The sequence below is a fragment of the Entelurus aequoreus genome, linkage group LG01 (genome assembly GCF_033978785.1).
Source record: "Entelurus aequoreus isolate RoL-2023_Sb linkage group LG01, RoL_Eaeq_v1.1, whole genome shotgun sequence".
Classification (NCBI taxonomy): domain Eukaryota; kingdom Metazoa; phylum Chordata; class Actinopteri; order Syngnathiformes; family Syngnathidae; genus Entelurus; species Entelurus aequoreus.
The window spans coordinates 46,070,083-46,091,790 of NC_084731.1; the positions used below are offsets into that span (position 1 = coordinate 46,070,083).

Genomic DNA, 21,708 nt, shown 5'->3' on the forward strand with positions numbered 1-21,708 from the left:
AAATATCTCAAATAAGGGTAATATTTGCTTATTTTCTGTCTGATAAGATAATTCTTCTCACTAAGCAGATTTTATGTTAGTCTTTTACTTGTTTTAAGGGTTTTGGTCCTAAATTATCTTAGTAAGATATTACAGCTTGTTGCTGAGATTTGATGATCTATATTGAGTAAAACATGCTTGAAACTAGAATATCAAGTGTTGCAAAGCTGTGTCATCAACACTCACAAGTATAAAACTACTTTTTTAAAGTAATAATTTCTTACTTCAAGCATGAAAAAATCATGATGCCGAGCACATATCATTATGTCAAGATAATGGCACTAGCATTTACTTAATTTAAGAATATTTTTCAACATATTGAGCAAAAAGGTCTCTTTTTTTTCTACCAAGAAAAGTGCACTTGTTATTAGTGAGAATATACTTATTTTAAGGTATTTTTGGGTTCATTGAGGTTAGCTAATTTTACTTGTTTTGGAAAGTCTTGACCAGCTGGATTTTCTTGTTCTATTGGCAGATAATTTTGCTTAGTTCAAATAAAATACCCCTAATTTTTGTAATTTTTTTTCTTGTTCTTGAACAGACTTTTTGCAGTGTACTTCCTAAATGTTCTGCGTTGCCGTTTAAAAGAGAGAAGATGAGACGGAATCAGCGCCAATTTTAGATGAAAGCAGATGTAATTTGGAAAGGGGTGTCCCAATCCGGTTTTGATGTCAGATTTTGGTGTGATTTGAGCAAAAATCAAGTATCCGCTTGCATCTAAAATCTCCAATATAAGCTCCAATACAAGCAGTCCTGCAGTATGTTTACTTGTGCAAAGCTGGACAGCCAGTTAACATCTAAATGTCCTCTAATAAGCACACAAGGTTGGTCTTTTCTTCTATTTTAGTCAAGTCATTTACAAAAGGTAAACATGGTAGGCTATAAGCTACAATGAGCTAGCAGCTACACAACAGCTAAGCACACAAGCTAATAATAATTGAACAATATTGCAGTCTAAAACAGCACATTTTGTCAATATAAACAAGTGTCAAATCGTATTACTTGCACATACAAAGTCTTTAAGGCAGAAGCGTAGGTGAAATGATCCAGTAACAACCGTGTCCGCATCGACCAACTTACCGCGTTGTGAGCTCAACTTCATAAATTATTGTTACCACCAGCTGTCATAAGGTTAGTGGGTTTTTTTGCCTGCCATAGTTCTTTGAGTAATGTCACTTGATCTTTCTTAACATTCCACACTACAAAATATTACAAGTATGGCTGATTTGTGCTCAAGTCGTATCAGATTAATATCGGTATCGGCCAATACTTAAGGTTTCAATATCGGTCTTGTATCGGGATACTTCTAAATCTAGTACTTGTTTTTTTGCTGATATCGCACTGATAGTAGGAGAATTTTAAAAAAAAAAACTAGCTTCTGGCCGCATTTTGGACATTCCTGATTTAGCCTGACTGCTCCCCCTAGTGGTTCTAAAGGGAATGTTGGTCACGTAAAATTTTCTTTCTTTTTTGTTTTTGGAGCAGGTTTTAATATCAGAAGGACTCGGGAGGTACGCCAAGGATCCCAAGTTCGTTGCCGCCACCAAGCACGAGATAGCGGACGCCTGCGAGATGACCATAGACGAGATGGAGAGCGCCGCCAGCCACCTGCTTAACGGCGGCATGGCGCCGGTTATCAACGGCGTCAATGTGTTCCCTCTCCTGACTGCGGGGGGCTACGAGCCGCAGGACCCGGCGGCCAGCTACAGCGACGAGGAGCCGGAGACGGAACCTAGGGCTCCCTATGAGGAGGACCTGGCAGACGAGATGATTTGCATCACGACTTTATAGCAGGAGACGCTAGAATCAGTGAAACTAAGACACGTCGTATTCTTAGGCTTTGACCCAAAGAAGTGCCTTCAACACTGAGGAGGGAAGGCGGGGAGGAAAAAAACACGCCAGGAAAGTTCTCTTCCTGCCAGCGAAGGACGTCACTGCACCAGGGAGGCCGACCTGACCTTCCTGTCAAAGGGCTTGGCCTGGGGGTCCGGGCAGCGAGCAGCGAGGGCTGCTCTGATCAGGTGATGACAATCAAATGAACGATGTCATTACCTCAGTCACTTTATTAGGGTTTGGCATATCATGCAAGTTTTCAATGCAAACATACAAAGGTGTACCCCCCCGCCCCCTTACACACACACACACACACACACACACACACACACACACACACACACACACACACACACACACACACACACACACACACAGTCTTTCTCTTCCTTTAGTCTCATTGGATCCCCTTGTCATGTGATTCCTGCTTCCAACATGGTACATGTTACTTCTGAGGCGTTTGTGATGAAAGCTCGAGCAGGCAAGTTGTTTGAGGAATATTTCATAGCTGTAAATTGTACAATATGCTGACAAGAGATATTCTATATTTTCTAATGATCTATCCTTTAAAAAGATCAGCAATATGCACCATACTGATGTGCTACAATGCCCATTTCGTTTTAGTTTCTGTCGTAATCAAGATGTCTTTGAGGTTTGGCATGTGTGACAAGTGCACACGCGAATGAATAGGACTTCTACGCACAAGTGTCGTTGTACTGTGGAACCTCCAAAGGGTTTTGTCACAATTACAAGTTGTCCAGAACTCATTCCAGGGTCAAACCATTTAGTTTTTCTAACTTCAGTAATTAACTGTACCAGCGTATAAGAAAAGGAAAAGAAAGTAAAACCACTCACACAATGATGACGCCTGAACAGTGTTAGGAAAAACAACGTTACATAATAGCTCATTACATTTACTAGTTACGAGTAATCTAATTATTTACTTTTACGTACATTACAACGCTTTTACCGATACGTTTGATGTAAGTTCTATGTCAACAAGACAGCATCAGAAGCCCAGCGAGTTCAATGCAGGAAGTCAATTTTTATTAATGAAAGCAACAACCAGCACCACATTAAAATAAACTTGATATTAAATAGTAAGAGGCAACATCACACAGCAAACAACACACAACATGTAAGCACACACTCACAGGCACACACTCCTACTACTACCACTACGAGGAAATAAAACAAATAAATCAGTGATTGAAGTGACAAGCTTGCAATCATACCGTTTGTGGACAAGGAGACTACAGCCATCAATCTCTAGCGCTAACACAATCTAGTGAAAATGTTCAACAGAGCCGTCACTGCCCGCAAACTGCCGCTGCTAAGCTAACAAACATAACTGAGCTAAAATTCTGCTCTGTCTGAGCGCGCTCTCGCTGATGTCACATGTCAGTTTGCACTCTGCTTTCATGAAACATCTCTCAAATGCATATGCTAGATGTTTGAAGTATTTTCCAAGTAACGCATGAATTATTTTCCCAAGTCAATACTTACATTAATGCAAGAGTATGTTAGTAATTCAATTACTTTTTTAAGTAAGTAACGAGTAACTATAATTACTTTTTAAAAATAATTATCTGAAAACTGCTACTGACAGACAGGACATGCAGTGATATTGCCACTTTGTGGTGTTTTGTAGGGTTAGGGGTGAGTTTTGCCGCTTGGTTCAAACAAGTTTTGTTTGACTTCTGAGGTCAATCATCATAGAAGATTTTGCTTGAATTCCGAATATTTGTCTCACTGTCAATAAACAGTGAGTCATACCAAAGACTATAAAAATGGGACCAATTACCCGCCTGCTTGGCACTCAGCATCGAGGGTTGGAATTGGGGTTTAGAAAATAATTTTAAAAGTATAATAAAACTAAACCAAGCAAAATTTAAGAATTTTACTCAGAGGTGTGTTTTTGGTGTGATACTAGTGGTGTCTTGTAGGTACTGCTGGAGTAAAGAAGTATGTGTCCAAAAAAAACTTGCTAAGCTGAAGTCTGACAATTCTCTTAAAGAACTTTGCTTGGTTCAATCAAGTTTTGGTCATTTCAAGATTTAATCTAACTTTCACCATTTTTAAAACCTTTATGAATCTCACAGGTATTGTTTTACGTAACATTTTTAACAATCAGCATAAAAAAAGTTAACCAGCTTGTGTAAAACAATGTAAAAATACGCTGAACAGATGTTACGGAGACAGAACAGGAAAGTGTTTGCTGTGTGATACTGCCATCTGGTGGTGTTTTATAGGTACTGCTGAAGTTACGACGTACAAGTCAAAAAACAGACGACACACTGAGCTAGAGTCTGACAAATCTCGCTCTTTTTAGACACTGCTTGGTTCTACCAAGTTTTGTTTGACTTTGAAAGAAAAATGACCGTTGGATTTCAAGTTGTTCAACTTTACTTTGAAGGTTCCACTGTAAGTAAAGACACACGCAATGAAAACATTAGTTTTATTCATTTACAGAATAAAATGCTGCTTTTTTCTGCGTTTTTTTAAAACTAAGTTTAGTTGCTGAGATTTGCTGCAGTAAGAACAAAATGAAAATAGTAGAGAGTATAAAAGATTATTTAGAGCTGGTCCTTAAAGACTTTGTATGAAGGAACTTGTTCTGTCAAATGTTGGAGAGACGCTAAGCAATACAAAAAGATGGACCCCCATTCCCAGACTCCCTCCCCCCTGATCCCCCCTTTCAGTCTGGGCCCACCTGGCACAGATTTTACCTCGTTTGGCGGAGGTGACAACATATCACTGTGTAATGTCACAGTTTTCCACAGGGGGAGTCATAGAAGAAAAAACAGGGTTGAACAGATGGACGATGTTCTAGAATACTCGGAGATGCTAACTTATTAAGGACGCTAACTTGTTATGATCAATGATGCTAACGACAGTAGGTTTTGTCGTCACTAATGTTTATTTCATCCGTCCTTCACCGTTGATGTGCTGTACGCTCATTTAAGGTTGCATTCACACTCGGCATGTTTGCTTTGGTTAAAAGGAACTGCAGTCCGTTTGCTCTGCTGCTGTTCACCAAACACTCTGGTTTGGTTTGGTTCACTTCAGCTCAAATGTGAAAACTGTACACGGACCGTAGACTGAGGTCAATGTTAAAATGACCCCAAAAAAAGTCCAAATTATACAAGAATAAAGCAAAATATTACAAAACTAAAATCACATTTTAATATTACAAGAAAAAACGTTTCGATTTTTTTCTGATAAATTGTTTTTCCAGTTTTACAAGACAAGTTTTAAAAGGAAAAGATGAGTCATAATTTTACAAGAAAAAGTCCATTTTACAAGAAAAAAGTCATAATATTACAAGAAAAAGTCATAATTCAAATATACGTTTCAAGACTAAATGTGTTTCATTACATCTGAATAGAAAAAAAATGACATTGAATTTTTTAACAACAAAAAGTAAAAATTGTACCACAAAAAGTGATAACATTACTTAAGTCATAATTTTACAAGGATAAGGGAAAAATAGTATGATGCTAATGATGTAATATTAAAGGAATAATTACATAAATTTGCTAGATATTTTTTTATGTTTAAAAATATTGCAAGACAACAATTTTAAAGGTGTTATCTCACAACAAATTATTGTAATAAAAAATTGTGATAATGAAACAAAAAAGTAGAATTTTTACCAAAAATTCGTAATTTTAAAAGAATAAAGGCACTAATATGAGAATAATGACATAATATCACAAGACAACGCTGTGAATTCCTAAGAAAAAAAATTAAATTTTCAAAGAACGGGTCAAAAAATGTCATTACAATTTTATTTTTTTTAAAATGCTATTTTTATATTAAAATTTAAAAAATACTATTTTATTTACAAAGAAATGTAATATAAAAACTAAACAAAAATCGAATTTTACAAGAATACATAAATTATTATGAGAGTAAAAATTTAAGCAGCAAACTGGGCAGCCTCGGATCAGATAGGGAAATGTGCAGATTTGATATGAGCAGTTTTTACTTTAAAAAATGTTAAATACAATAATATAAAACACATTCATAAAGTTAATTGACAAATATCAATATTTATAATTTTTTGTATTTGTTATTATATTTTCCAACATAAGTGAGGCTCTGCATGTCAACCTAAAACAAACTTATTTTTGTTTGTTTACCGAAGCACAAGTGTGAACGCAGCCTGACTGTCTAGATGATGTAGATTTTGTTTCCATTTTGTGTGCACATTGAAAGGGCTCTTTGAATTGTTGTCAGTTTAAAAAACAAAACAAGAAAAATTGTGTTTTCCGCAAAAAGGACAGCACATGAAGCGGCACATCGTACATTCGTAGCAACTGATGAAGTGAAGATATGCATTTTTTGTAAAAGTTACACTAAAGATGAAAATAACTTTTACCTCATGTCAGGAATTCCTGAAGAAGAAGAAGAAAAAAAAAAGAGTACACGGTGACTACCAATATTTCAATATTAGCACATTGCTGTTTGTCTTTGCACAAGTAATAACTGTATAGTGCTTTTCTTCCTCCTTTTCTAAACTCATTTGTGTTTTAAGGTGACCACTTTTTTGTACTCTTTTTGTGACGTAATATTACATGACATGCTTTAGTGGACACTCACAAGTCATCCTGCGGAAAAAATTGGAGAGCCTCGTGCTCTGCTGGGGGGCAAAAGAAAATAACTAGTTTACAGCCAAACCTGACATTTATGTCACCTGCTCCCAAACACTGAAGTGATCCACAACACATAAACGCCATTAAACCATAGCAACGGTAAAATGAGGCGATCACATGAACGCTGCAGGATTTTAAAAAATGCGGCAACTGCCAGAAAATATGCACAAAACCTAGAAAACTACTGCATAAGAGAAATGCTGCAAGTTGACGGAACAAAAGTCAGCCAGGCTAACACAAAGTTACTCGTATACCAGGAAGTTAGTCTGGCTATTAGAAAGTTAAGCAAGCTGCCAAACTATCAGGCAATTAGTCTTACAACCAGTAATTTAACCATGTTAACAGGAACCTGCTTGGCACTCAGCATCAAGGGTTGGAATTGGGGGTTAAATCACCAAAATGATTCCCGGGCGTGGCCACCGCTGCTGCTCACTGCTCCCCTCACCTCCCAGGGGGTGAACAAGGGGATGGGTCAAATGCAGAGGACAAATTTCACCACACCTAGTGTGTGTGTGACGATCATTGGTACTTTACCTAACTTAACTTAAATTTACTAGGTTACCGAAATTAACCAATTTACCAGGAAAGTAATCTGGTGACCAGGGGCCGTACTTATCAAGCTTCTCAGAATTACTCCTAAGAAGTCTGCTAAGAGTTGACTTAACAGTAAATAAATTCTTCGCTGAAAGCTGCACTTAAAAGTTAGTTATCAAGCGTCTTACTCACACTTTCAGCGAAGTGTAGGACTGAATCTTAAGTGTCACACTCAGAGCTGAATTACGACATTACTATGTGCCGTAAATGGAATTTTAGGTGACGTCATTTCTGTGTCCATAGTAATGACCAATCACGGAAGGGAATCCGTTGTCTAAGAATAAAGAAATATCTTGGAAATATTTAAGTGGACAATGGGAGAGTATATTTTGACAATAAACAACAAAATAATACAAAACAAACTAGTCCCCGCTGGCACTCCCGCTACCGCTCCCTCTCTTCTGTCGCCCACACACTCACTGACGTCACTCACCTCACGGCCACACACATACGCTACTGTCATAACATTTTCTTTCCAATTCATTAATTAGGCAACTAATTTGAAACTGGTGTGGGTGGCTCTATATATACTAGCCCACTGCAGCCACATGCAGAAATCAACATGGAATCGAAAAGTATTAAATCTGTGACAAAAATAATACCCGCTCTGTCTAAACGATACCGTTTGATCAGCTGCTCGTCATCAAACAAATCCAGAACATCGTTCCGCTCCCTGAATGTTCGCGCACGTCTCTCTCGCCTCAGTGCCATCCCCTGCTGGCAACTCCTAACCACTTAAGACACCTCTGAAGGTCTCTTAAATATCGTGGAGAGTAGGAGTGATTCTTAGACTTAAGAACGTTGATAAAAAGCTTTTATTCTTAAGTTTGAGAGTAGGACTAAATTTCGCAAATTCTCAGGACTTAAGTGTAAAATGGCACTCTAAGAAGCTTGATAAGTACGGCCCCAGGAAGTTAGTCAGTCTGCCAGGAAATTAACCAAGCTATCAGGAATCCAACCAAACTACTGGTTAAACAGGAAGTTGGTCAGGTAATCAGAAACTTGGTCTGGTTGCTAGTTATTGTTTATTGGTAGTCTTTGGTTTTCATCTGCAAACTTCAGCATTTTTGTCACAAACTTGTTTTATTTATTCGTTTGTGTTTCTGGCATTTGCAGACATTTTTCTTTTGCATCTTTTAAAAATCCTGCAGCGTTTATGTGATTTTAGCACTTTTCATTTGCGTTCGTTTCGTGGTGTTTGTGGATCATTTCTGTTTGGACGTTGCGTCATGTTTGTCTCTATCGACCAGCGTGGTTTTCTTCTTCATATGGTAAAAAAATAGGATGATTTTTCTTAATGTTCTGTATTAAATATAAGATGTAAAATATGTATAAAGTATGGAGAAGACAGTCATGTTCTCTACTTGAAAGTCTTGATATTTGCTCCTAAATGTTTATGGTTTTGTTTCCATCAATCTTAGTAGCAAATGCTTTAATAAAACCTTCATGGTTTTGTAACAAAACATGTTATTGGTTTCATTTGGGCCTCGTCTTTATTTGAATTTTTTATTTTTTTCATAGAAGACCTTTATGGAAATTTAAAAACAAGGACTTAGATTTCCCTCGGCCGGACGTGGGTCATCGGGGCCCCCGTCTGGAGCCAGGGCGATGGTCGGGCCTGTCCCCATGGGGCCCGGCTGGGCAGAGCCCGAAAATGCAAAGTGGGTCCCCCCCTCCAATGGGCTCACCACTCATAGGAGGGGGCATAGAGGTCGGGTGCAGTGTGAGCCGGGCGGCAGCCGAAGGCAGGGCGCTTGGAGGTCCGATCCTCGGCTACATAAGCTAGCTCTTGGGAAGGACAAGATCACGGGTACAAGCGGCCGAAATGAGTTTAATCCGCCGGGTGGCGGGGCTCTCCCTCAGAGATAGGGTGAGAAGCTCTGCCATCCGGGAGGAGCTCAAAGTAAAGCCGCTGCTCCTCCACATCGAGAGGAGCCAGATGAGGTGGTTCGGGCATCTGGTCAGGATGCCACCCGAACGCCTCCACAGGGAGGTGTTTAGGGCACGTCCAACCGGTAGGAGGCCACGGGGAAGACCCCGGACACGTTGGGAGGACTATGTCTCCCAGCTGGCCTGGGAACACCTCGGGATCCCCCGGGAGGAGCTGGACGAAGTGGCTGGGGAGAGGGAAGTCTGGGCTTCCCTGCTTAGGCTGCTGCCCCCGCCACCCGACCACGGATTAGCGAAAAAAAAATGGACGGATGGATATTTTTCTTGGAATTAACTGAGTAAGGATTGTCATTTGTACTGCAAACAGTACACAAAAGTGTGTCGTTTTCGATTGTGTGATTGTAGGCTTTCAGGCTGGAGACACTTTGTTGGTGCTCATCTCCACAGTGGTGACAACTTCTGATGTGTCTTCCTGGATCCTCACCTCTTTGCACAGCAGGAAAGGCACCACATACCTCTGGAACTACCAAGGAAATGACATCATCACATAATGCATGGGAATGAAATGACATGTTTTAATGCTTTATGAGCTCAGTACAAGCTTTGTATTTATATTTGACTAATGAAAATATTTGTCTAGACTTTCTTAACAAAAAAAGGCACAATTAATTTATGTGTATTGTGATTTTTATAATTGTACTTGTTTATTGTCTAAATGATTAGGATTTGTTTACATTTTTTAACTTGATTCACTTAAGACGTTTTTTGTACTTTTTCTTTTTTTCTTTTATTTTAAACAGTAATTATAAATCAATTAACATAGTTTTTCCTTTTTTTAAATCAATTTTAAATAACATTTATGTATTGCTAGGTTTTGTTTGATATAAAGACTAATATTATTACTCAACTTCATTTTGCGTTTGTTTTTTTAATCAAATCAGAACATTTATTTTGTTTTATGTTTTGTTTGATTTAAAGACTCAGAACTTTTATACATTTCAAAGTTTTGTTTACTATGAAGACCAATTTTTATGAATCAATCTTTTTTCTTTCAATTAAATCAGCATATTTATTCTGTTGGTTTTTGTTTAGTTTAGAGACTAATATTTATAAATCTACCTTTTATTTATTTTATTTTTAAATTAAATCCGATTAATTATACGTGTCTGTTTTGTTCGGTATAAAAACTAATTTATCAATCAATCAATCCACTTGTTTTTACTTTTTATTAAAAAATGATATCAGAACATTTACTTAATTTCTAGACTTATTTTAATTTAAAGTATAATTTGTATGCAGAAATTCACATAGAATGTTTTTTTTTTCTTTTTAGTTCATATACAATTATAAAAATGGTATTTATAAATCAGTACTTTTTAGGTTTTATTTCATTTAAAAATGTATATCTATAAATCACTTCACTTGAAATGTTTGACAATATTTAAAAAGAGTTGCTTATTTTGAAATATATTTTTCTTTTTTAAATTGTTGTATTTCTAAAACTTGCATTTATTTGATTTGTATGATCTTAAAGGGAACGGTACATTTCGTCACCTTCACTGACCGCTAGATGGTGTAAATACAAGTTTGCTGTACTTTAATGTTTTTATATTGTTTGGCTCAAATATTCGTTCTTTCCCGATATTTCACTCCTGCGCTTGCTGTTGATGACCACCAGATGTCACACGAGAGTCGGCCCGAACAGACTTTTATATGAAGAGTCTGGCCAACTAACAGGCGCCATGACTGCTACTACTATCATTTTGACGTTACTTTTTGGAGTTGGCCATACTCTTCTTATACACGACTCTGAGCCTGAAGAGCTTTCTATATTAAAGTCACGTTCACGTACAGATGATGTCACCATCAGTAACCGGGAAGTGTACCTGTTTGTTGCAGTAGATGTAAATGATGGGATTGTACACTGTGCTGGTCTTGGCCAAGTACACGGGCACTGTGCCCACCAGGGGGCTTATCTCTACGTGGGGGTTGAAGACCACCAGCATGGACAGACCTGCATAAGGCAGCCAGCTGATGAGGAAGGTCAGGACCATGAGGACCACCATGGACGCCACCTTTAGCTCCTTTTTAGCCACTGCACCTCCTTCAAGGCAGGCCAGCTTGGACACCTGCTTGTAGAAAGGTTTTCCAATTATTAACACAACTGCAATAATAATCCTAACTCATTTTTTCATCACAATATCTCATAGACAAAGAAATTAAATTATGTATTAATGTTTAAAGTAAGAGTGTCCTAATGCAATATTGATATGGGTCCGATATCAGAAAGAAAGAAAAACAATATCGAATGATATCGGCTTGTATCTACAAAACCAGTGAAGTTGTCACGTTGTGTAATTCGTAAATAAAAACAGAATACAATGATTTGCAAATCCTTTTCAACTTAGTTTACAAAAACACAGGCCAAGTTGTAAAATTCCTTTGTGCTGGCACATACTTGAGAGTGTTTGGTGATGACTGGTGAAATGGTGGATGGGTGTTTTGCAATTTGGACGCATCATCAGTAGTGTGCCCCTGGGTCACTGGGCGTTTCGGCCTTATCACTAGACGCCCTCTCCAGGGGTGGCCAGCCACAGGGTGATCGGCCCAGGGCTTGCGTCAATCCCAATTAAGCATGAGTCGCTTGGTGTTGAACAGCAGACTTCTCATGGGACTATGCATGGCAGGGGCGTCCTTTTCTCTGAGTCAAGCCTAAGCTGACCGCATACCTCCTGGCTTGCTACATGGGGGCCCAACAGGGGTCTTTCCTCCTCATGAACAGCCACTGCCTGCCTCTTTCGGCTGCCTCCGATGCAGCTTTGATGGTTATACGCAGGCGTTGGCCTCGGACTCCCAGGTCTACAAGCAATTTGGTGGTAGATCTCGCCACAAAGGCTCTGCAGCCCACCTCCACTGGACGGACCTCAGTGTTCCAGCCACGATGTTGTGCTTCAGCTGCAAGCTCGGCATAGCGTTGGTGTTTTCGCTCATAAGCCTCATCCACTGAGTCCTCCCAGGGTACTGTGAGCTCGATGATGAAAACCTTTTTTTTTTAAGGGGACCAGAGCACCACGTCCGGTCTCAGGGTGGTCACAGCAATCTCCGGAGGAAACGCAAGCTGCCAGCCAAGATCAACCAGCATCCTCCAGTCGCGGGCTAAGCATAGCTGGCCTCGCTCAGGTGGTATGGAGCCGCTCCTGACTACCCTAGCACCTTCGCGGACAAAGGTAATGGTCTGCTGGTGGTTGGCTGCTGGTGGTGGTAGGGAGTTGATGGTTACTCGTTTGTCCTCCAGGGTGGACGCAAGGGTCTTTAGGACTTGATTGTGACGCCAGGTGTAACGTCCTTGGGTGAGACTGGTTTTGCACCCTGTGAGAATGTGCTTGAGGGTGGCTGGCATGGAACAAAGGGCACACACCGGGTCTTCGCCGAACCACTGGTGAAGGTTAACTGGTGTTGGAAGGATGTCATATGTAGCTCTGATGACAAAGCTCAACTGCCTAGCTTCCATGGCCCACATATCCTTCCAGCTGATCTTCCTCCTCTCCACACTGTCCCATCTCGTCCACTGACCCTGTTTGCCCAAAGAGACTGCCTTGGCCCATCTTGCAGCCTCCTCCTGGCGGTGTACTTCGTCCACCACCATCTTCCTCCGTTCTGGTGCTGTGGCCTTACTCCAAGCCGGGCGGGTAGCTGTTAGCCCAAAGCCTCCTCTTCCTTGCTGGACATAGCCCACAATGTCAGCATGCCTGAGGGCTGCTGTTGCTTCTTCCACTGCTTTGGCTGGTCTCCATTTACGCCCTGTCGCCAAGGTTGGTGCATTGTTGCTCACTACCAAGTCTCTGGATTCATTCAGTGTCATCTGGAGTCTTGTTTTTGCACACTTGAACTCCTCTGTGAGACTGGTGAGGGGCAGCTTGAGGATGCCATCTCCGTAGAGGCCTATGGTGGTAAGGCATCGTGGAACTCCGAGCCATTTTTTGATGTAGCCTGTGACTCCTCTTTCCAACTTCTCTACAGTCGAGATTGGGACCTCATAAACTGCGAGGGGCCACAGTATCCTGGGTAGGAGTCCGAACTGCAGGCACAAGGCCTTTAACTTTCCAGGCAGTTGGGTGTTATCGATGGACTGTAGGCCGCTGCTGATATCCTTACGTAGTTGTTGCACCTGGTCTTTGTCCTTCAGGCTTGCATCATACCACCTGCCAAGGCTCTTTACAGGCTGCTCAGACACTGTTGGGATTGGGTCATCTCCGATAAAGAATTTCAGTTCCGAGAGCACTCCCTTCACAATTGAGATGCTTCATGACTTGGATGGTTTGATCTTCATACGGGCCCAACTGATGTTCTCTTCCAGTTTTCTGAGAAGCCTCCTGGTGCATGGGACGGTGGTGGTCAACGTTGTAATATCGTCCATGTAAGCTCTGAGTGGTTGAAGGCGCTGGCCAGAGTCAACCCGCTGACCGCCTACCACCCACTTTGAGGCGCGGATGATAACCTCCATCGCCATCGTGAATGCCAGGGGTGAAATAGTGCATCCCGCCATGATGCCCACCTCCAAGCGCTGCCAAGAGGTGGTAAAGTCAGAGGTTGTGAAGCAGAACTGCACGTCCTGGAAGTAGGATTTAACTAGGGCTGTGATGGTGTCCGGTATGTGGAAGAAGTTGAAGGCAGACCACAGGAGTTCATGGGGCACCGAACCAAAGGCGTTGGCGAGGTCCAGGAAGACTACGTGGAGATCCTTTCTCTCCGCCTTTGCCACTTGGATCTGGTGCCAGATCATGCTGAAGTGTTCTGAGCACCCAGAGAATCCTGATATACCTGCCTTTTGTACAGATGTATCGATGTACTTATTTCTTCGCAGATACTCGCCCATCCTCTGTGCAATGACACTGAAGAAGATTTTGCCCTCAACGTTTAGCAGGGAGATCGGACGGAATTGGCTGATGTTCTCTGCATCCTTCTCCTTTGGGATGAGGACTCCTCCTGCCCTACGCCACATTTTGGTTATAATTTTCTTTTGCCATGCTGTTCTCATGAGCCTCCAGAGAAACCTCAGGATGTCCGGTGCGTTCTTGTACACCTTGTATGGGACTCCATTTGGCCTGATGCAGATCTTGCTCAACGCACAGTGTTTTCCACCTCTTTCCATGTTGGAGGGCCGATAGGCATATGATGTTCGGGAGGGTCAATCGGTGGGATATCTGAAGGGATGGTGAGACATTCATAGCGCCTTGGGTCAGAGTGCATTGCTTTCAGGTGATCTTCCAGGTCTGCCTTTGTTGTTTTAAGGGCTCCACTTTTTTCCTTTGCGAATATACTTTTGAGGAACTTGAAGGGATCTTTATAGAACCATGTTCTAGTTTGTTCTTTCTTCCTTCTACGTTTCCGTAGGTTCTCTGCTCTGCGGAGGGATGCCAGTCGGGTTTTAATGTCGACTTGGAGCACATTTATGCCTTCCCTTTCCACTCCAGAGGCTTTTCTCCACTGTTTCCTAAGTTGTCTCCTTTCAAGGACGAGGCGCCTGATCTCAAGTTGCCTCCTAGAAACTGGTGCGGTTGAGACGTTTTTTCCACCTTTCCTTACTTGCACTCCGAAGCGTTCTGACCCATATTGATAGATAATGTCCCCCATTCTCTCCAACTTCTTTTCCACTGTCCCTTGTAGTTGTTCGAGGGACAGGGCCAGGTCAGTATTGATTGTTTCCCACAGTTTCTTATCCACGACACCGGGCCACTTCACATACAGTCTAATCCCTGCTAGTCTCCTTTCGACTGCAGGTCTAGGAGGTTGGGTCGGTTCTACCGTCGTTGTCATCAGCTCTGTGTTTGCTTCCTCCGTGACATTGGTACTGATGTACTGCAAGCTGTGGTTTGCGTCCAGTTGCTGTACTTCATTCGACTGATTTGACTCTTTTCGTAGAAAGTAGTCAATGCGAGGCCTCTGTCTCTCTTCTCTCAAACACTTCTTCTTTCCCTGGTGAACTCTCAACCCATGATGTGATGTAATGCTCCTCCAACCACAGGGACATATCTGCAGTCTGTGTCCCGTCGTCGTGGTTGTAGCTGTGGCAGTTGCAGTGTCACTCTCTTATATTGTGCTTTTACTCATAGTCGTTTCCGGTCCAGGGTCTGTTACCGTGATGTCAGCCGATGAGTCATCTTCCGCCCCCACTCTCGCAGACTCTAGGGGTGTTTTCTTCTGTATATATATAAGATATTTAATGTTCGAACTGAGAAACTTCATTTTTTTGCAAATAATCATTGACTTAGAATGTAATAGCAGCAACATATTGCAAAAAAGTTGGCACAGGGGCATTTTTACCACTGTGTTACATGGCCTTTCCTTTTAACAACACTCAGTAAACGTTTGGGAACTGAGGAGACACATTTTTGAAGCTTTTCAGGTGGAATTCTTTCCCATTCTTGCTTGATGTACAGCTTAAGTTGTTCAACAGTCCGGGGGTCTCCGTTGTCGTATTTTAGGCTTCATAATGTGCCACACATTTTGAATTTGAGACAGGTCTGGACTACAGGCAGGCCAGTCTAGTACCCACACTCTTTTACTATGAAGCCACGCTGTTGTAACACGTGGCTTGGCAATGTCTTGCTGAAATAAGCAGGGGCGTCCATGATAACGTCGCTTGGATGGCAACATATGTATGTACCTTTCAGCATTAATGGTGCCTTCACAGATGTGTAAGTTACCCATGTCTTGGGCACTAATACACCCCCATACCATCACAGATGCTGGCTTTTGAACTTTGCGCCTATAACAATCTGGATGGTTCTTTTCCTCTTTGTTCCGGAGGACACGACGTCCACAGTTTCCAAAAACAATTTGAAATGTGGACTCGTCAGACGACAGAACACTTTTCCACTTTGCATCAGTCCATCTTACATGAGCTCGGGCCCAGCGAAGCCGGCGGCGTTTCTGGGTGTTGTTGATAAAAGGCTTTCACTTTACATAGTAGAGTTTTAACTTGCACTTACAGATGTAGCGACCAACTGTGGTTACCAACAGTGGTTTTCTGAAGTGTTCCTGAGCCCATGTGGTGATATCCTTTACACACTGATGTCGCTTTTTGAGGCAGTACCGCCCGAGGGATCGAAGGTCACAGGCATTTAATGTTGGTTTTCAGCCTTGCCGCTTACGTGCAGTGATTTTTTCAGATTCTCTGAACCTTTTGATGATATTACGGACCGTAAACGGTGAAATCCCTAAATTCCTTGAAATAGCTCGTTGAGAAATGTTGTTCTTAAACTTTGATAATTTGCTCACACATTTGTTCACAAAGTGGTGACCCTCGCCCCATCCTTGTTTGTGAATGACTGAGCATTTCATGGAAGCTGCTTTTATACCCAATCATTGCACCCACCTGTTTCCAATTAGCCTGTTCACCTGTGGGATTTTCCAAATAAGTGTTTGATGAGCATTCCTCAACTTTCTCAGTCTTTTTTGCCACTTGTGCCAGCTTTTTTGAAACATGTTGCAGGCATCAAATTCTGAATGAGCTAATATTTGCAAAAAATAACAACGTTTTCCAGTTTGAACGTTAAATATATTATCTTTGCAGTCTATTCAATTGAATATAGGTTAAAAGGATTACCAATTCATTGTATTCTGTTTTTATTTACCATTTACACAACGTGATAACTTCCCTAGTTTTGTGTTTTGTGATATGTCCGATACAAGCAGTCCTGCAGCGTGTTTCCTTGTGCAAAACTGGACAGCCAGTTAACATCTAAATGTCCTCCAATAAGCACACAAGGTTGGTCTTTTTTCAGAGCCAGCAGTTCCACAACAGCTAAGCACACAATAGCACACACGCTAGACATACGTAATAAGTGTCCTTCATTGAACAATATTGCAGTCTAAAACAGCACATTTGTCAATATAAACAAGTATGAAATAATCATAGTTGCATATTATTTAGTCTGAGACACCACAAGTCAATTGTAGTCAGAGACAGGAACAGACTTAATAAGATGATTAAGGCAGATGACTCCATCCTAGGCTGCCCGCTAGACAGCAGTAAGGAGGTGGCTGACAGAAGAATGCTGACCAAGTTGACATGCATAATGTCCAATCTCTCTCACCCCATGCACGGCCCTGTGGGGGCCCTTAGTAGCTCCTTCAGGATTAGACTGTTACATCCACAGTGCAGGAAGGAGCCCTAACACAGGTCCTTTCTACTAACTTCACAACACACTTATGTGATTACTGTGATGTTTTTTTTTCATGGTGTGCATGACTGATGTTAGTGTTTTTTTGTTGTATTTTATCTTCTTGCTATACATATTAGTGAGCAATATTTAGTATGTATTAGCTTGCCAAATAGTGAGCCTAAAAATGTTGTGGAAATATTAGTTGAAAAATAATTTACACTCATTCTGACCTATGATTATTACCAATAAACCATACAAACAATTGTATTATTGAACTTAATTTTAAAATATAGTAAAAAAAAATGTATGGATAATAAAACGTACATAAATCAATATGTATATTTTTTAACATACTTTTTGTGTCATTTAAGGTTTATTTTGTGTTGTTTTAATAGGTTAGATGTAAAGACACAAATATAAAAAAATGTCATATCATTAGGTACACCTCCACTCTAATGATGGATGCACTAAAAGAATTGTATCAACAATGGGGCCAATACAAACAATGACATAAATGTTTATAATTTATTTTTGTAATCCCTCTACAGTTTTTACTGTAGAGGAATCTACTCTTTGATTTTGAATTGTATGTCTTTATTTTATTTTGTATTATTTGATTGTTTTCATAGGTTATTGGCTTTTTTGTATTCATATTTTTAGTCAGTAAAAAGCAGTAATAAGCAACATCAACAACAATAGTATTGTTCAATAATCTTGTTCAATTGATTACAAATATTATGTTTAAAACACGTTTTATTTTTTGGATTTACATACATTTGTCAAGCCCACCTGCTTAGAATCTCATTTATAACTTTGTATATTTTTTGTTCTTGATTTTTATTATTTAATATTTTGTATTTTATTGTCTTTTTTAAATGTTATTTAATTCAGTAAACACAATAATATTGTTCAATTATTTATTGTATTATATTTAAAACAGGTTTTATTATTGGATGAGACAAAGTTTTCTAACCCACTTGCTTACAATGTCATCTAATATTGAGTATTGTTTTGTTTTTCTGTTTTTGTATTATTATTTTTTGTTCAAATGTATTATTTTTGTATGTTTTATTGTCTTTTTGGGGTTTTTGTTTTCATTCAATGAAAATCAGTTACTGTGTTCAATTAATTAAAATGATCATATTTAAAACATGTTTAATTAATGGATTAGACAAAGTTCTTCTTACAATCTAATTTATAATTGTGTATGTTTCTGTTTTAGATATTTATTATTTTATTTTTTTGTGCTTTGTCTATTTCTAGTTTTACTTTATTCAATAAGAATTTTGCTCAATAATACTGTCCAATTAATTAGAATTGTTATATTATATTACACACATGTTTTATTTTTGGATTAAGTTGTCAAACCCACCTGCTTAAAATCTCATCTATAATTTTAATTTACATTTTTATGATTTAAGTTTTTAATTTTTATTATTTAAGTTTTTTATTTTATTGTCTTTTTTAAATATTATATTATTCAGTGAATTATATATATATATATATATATATATATATATATATATATATATATATATATATATATATATATATATATATATATATATATATATATATATATATATATATATATATATATATTTTGTTATAATAATTTTTATTTTTTATTTTTCCCCCGAGCGCGATGATGTCACGTTATCGATTGGAAAATGCATTTTTAGACTTCCCACGGGCCGGTTTTTGGACGCTGGCGGGGACCCCTGAACTAGAATGATTATGTTTTATTCATGGATTAGACAGAGTTATGAAGCCCACCTGGTGCAGAGTCCACATCAATCTGGAGTAGGACACCAGGATGACGACAAACGGGACAGCGAAGCACACGGCGAAATAAACCAGGATGTAGGACATGTGGTGAGGGTCTCGGTTGCGCCAGTCGGGCGCACAGGAAGTCCCGACCCCCTCTAGCTCGTACCTGCCCCACCCCAGCAGAGGCGGCACGTTCCACGTGAGGGACCAGATCCAGGACAAGGCGATGGCAGCCAGCGCATGCTTCTTCTGGAAGGTCATGTGACCCAAAGGCTTGCACACCACAAACATCCTCTCAACGGCAATCAGGGCCACGGTGCACAGAGACGTGATGCCTGCAAAAGTGGTGAAAGACTCGTGATGACCTCGCTCACGTGGTTTCACCGCCGCGCTCACTCACCAAACAGGGACACGGCGAAGCCCTCCATCACGCAGCCTGTTCTTCCCAGGGAGGAGAACCCCTGGGCGTTGTGCACCACAGACAGAAGCCCCCCGGTCACGGCTGATCCCAGGTCTGCCACGGCCATGTTCACCAGAGCGTAGTTGAGCGGCTGCCTCAGCTGCTTGTGCAGCAGGGACACGATGATCACTGTAGCGTTGAGCACCACGGCCGGCCCCGTGAAAAGGGCCATGACCGCGGAGAGCAGGATAAAGCCGCCGCGTGACAGCGGGGGCTCCCCCTGCCAGGAGGAGGAATTGTGGGTAACAAAGGAGTCGTGCATGGATGCGGTCTCCTCCGAAGCTCTCCGGACGCTAAGGAAGACGACACTAGTGAGATTACACGGCGGGAGGAGCAATAAATCCTCAAGTTGGGATGGGATAAAGAGTAATTCCCGTCAATGATCGCGGCTGAACTCTCACCTTGTTTGATTGGAGGAGCACTCACTCAGGATAAACCCCTCGCTCAAGCAGGGGGTCAAAGGTCAAGCTCAACCATCATTTTGAAACTATTAAGAAACAAACTTGGTACTAGTGTTGTCCCGATACCAATATTTTGGTACCGGTACCAGTACCAAAATGTATTTCGATGCTTTTCGTTACTTTTCTAAATAAAGGGTACCACAAAAAATGGCATTATTGGCTTTATTTTAACAAAACATCTTAGGGTACATTAAACATATGTTTCTTATTGCTAGTTTGTCCTTAAATAAAATAGTGAACATACAAGACAACTTGTCCTTTAGTAGTAAGTAAACAAACAAAGGTTCCTTATTTAGTCTGCTGACGTATGCAGTAACATATTGTGTCGTTTTCCATTGTATTATTTTGTCAACATTATTAAGGACAAGTGGTAGAAAATGAATTATTAATCTACATGTTCCTTTACTGTTAATATTAAAGATTAAGATTAAAGATTAAAGTACCAATGATTGTCACACACACACTAGATGTGGTGAAATTTGTCCTCTGCATTTGTCCCATCCCCTTGGGGAGCAGTGGGCAGCAGCGGCGCCGCGCCCGAGAATCATTTTGGTGATTTAACCCCCAACTCCAACCCTTTGTTGCTGAGTGCCAAGCAGGGAGGTTATGGGTCCCATTTTTATAGTCTTTGGTATGACTCGGCTGGGATTTGAACTCCAACCTACCGATCTCAGGGCGGACACTCTAACCACTATCTGCTTACTTTCTCTTTTAACATGTTCTATCTACACTTCTGTTAAAATGTAATAATCACTTATTCTTCTGTTGTTTGGATACTTTACATTAGTTTTGGATGATACCACAAATGTGGGTATCAATCCGATACCAAGTCGTTACAGGATCATACATTGGTCATATTCAAAGTCCTCATGTGTCCAGGGACATATTTCCTGAGTTTATAAACATAATATACATTTTTTTTAAACAAAAGAAAATTTTGTGATTCTAAAGAATATCGATGTAATCATAGTAGTATCAACTAGATACGTGCCTGTACTTGGTATCATTACAGTGGATGTTAGGTGTAGATCCACCAATGGCGTTAGTTTACATTGTGACGCCGGTGAGCTACGGTGTGTAGTGAAACATGTTTAGTTATTCCTCGTCCTGCAGGGATGATACTTGTAAGAAACTTACTTTATTTGTCGCCATGGAGGCGAGGATTAGTGATGTAGAAGTAGCTAAAACACTGCAGACTGCGGATGGACTTTAGCCGCTAGCTAGCTAGCCATGTCTTAAAGCACCTCTTCCTGGGGGCGTTTCAGTGTTATAACTTCACCTTTATCTTTACTTTTTAACCCAAAATGCGTCCGTTCTCCCTTTTCTGTCTACACACTGTGTCTGCTTGTAAGTACTCCGTGATTGTGTGCTGAATTTCCAGGAAAACCAGAATTTTGTTTGGAACTCAGGAAAGTGTTAGTTTGAATGTCCAGGATGAGTGGAATGTGTTGATGTTAGAATGGTTTGAATAGGTTGAAAAATGTGGGAATAGGGTAACTTGGAAAAATGTTGCATTCAGTTCAATGGGAACTTCCTGGAAATTTGGGAATTTTGGGAAAAGCAAGATTTAAAAAAAATGTCTTGAATGTCTTGAATGAGCTGAATTGTTTGGTGTTGGAATTGTTTAAATCAGTCAAGAAATGTTGAAGTAGTAACAGTTTTGAGAAATTGTATTATGGAATTCCTGGAATTTCGGAAAAAACGGGAATGTTTCTAGTTCTTAAACCAACTTGTTTTTTTGTCCTGACTAAGAAAAATGTTTTGACGGTGGAACAGTTGAAATGGGATGAAGAAAGGAAAAGGAGTAGTCAAACAAAAACCAGGAATTCCTGGAA

General features: G+C 40.2%; 2 protein-coding genes across 10 annotated transcripts in view; one reads left to right on the forward strand and one right to left on the reverse strand.

The window, feature by feature from the left end:
• Positions 1-8,819, forward strand: part of cacna1da (calcium channel, voltage-dependent, L type, alpha 1D subunit, a) — a 253,309-nt gene extending 244,490 nt beyond the window's left edge. For all 7 annotated transcript variants that reach the window (XM_062052679.1, XM_062052689.1, XM_062052698.1 and 4 more), the window contains one exon: positions 1,525-8,819. In XM_062052679.1, coding sequence (XP_061908663.1) covers positions 1,525-1,830 — 306 coding nt within the window. In that variant the 3' untranslated portion in view covers positions 1,831-8,819. The remainder of the gene's footprint in view (positions 1-1,524) is intronic.
• Positions 5,583-19,750, reverse strand: parapinopsinb (parapinopsin b). 3 transcript variants are annotated; one of them, XM_062052817.1, is made up of 4 exons: positions 19,353-19,750; positions 18,959-19,287; positions 11,029-11,143; positions 5,583-9,537 (listed from the first exon to the last, which is right to left on the reverse strand). In XM_062052817.1, exons 1-4 carry the CDS (start codon positions 19,672-19,674, stop codon positions 9,272-9,274), a joined length of 1,032 nt encoding a protein of 343 aa, XP_061908801.1. In that variant the 5' UTR covers positions 19,675-19,750; the 3' UTR covers positions 5,583-9,271. The 3 variants fall into 3 exon arrangements, with proteins under 3 accessions (XP_061908801.1, XP_061908818.1, XP_061908809.1); XM_062052834.1 differs by having other exon boundaries at positions 9,283-9,537; positions 10,901-11,143; XM_062052825.1 differs by having other exon boundaries at positions 9,283-9,537; positions 10,901-11,146.
• Between the last annotated feature and the right edge of the window lie 1,958 nt (positions 19,751-21,708).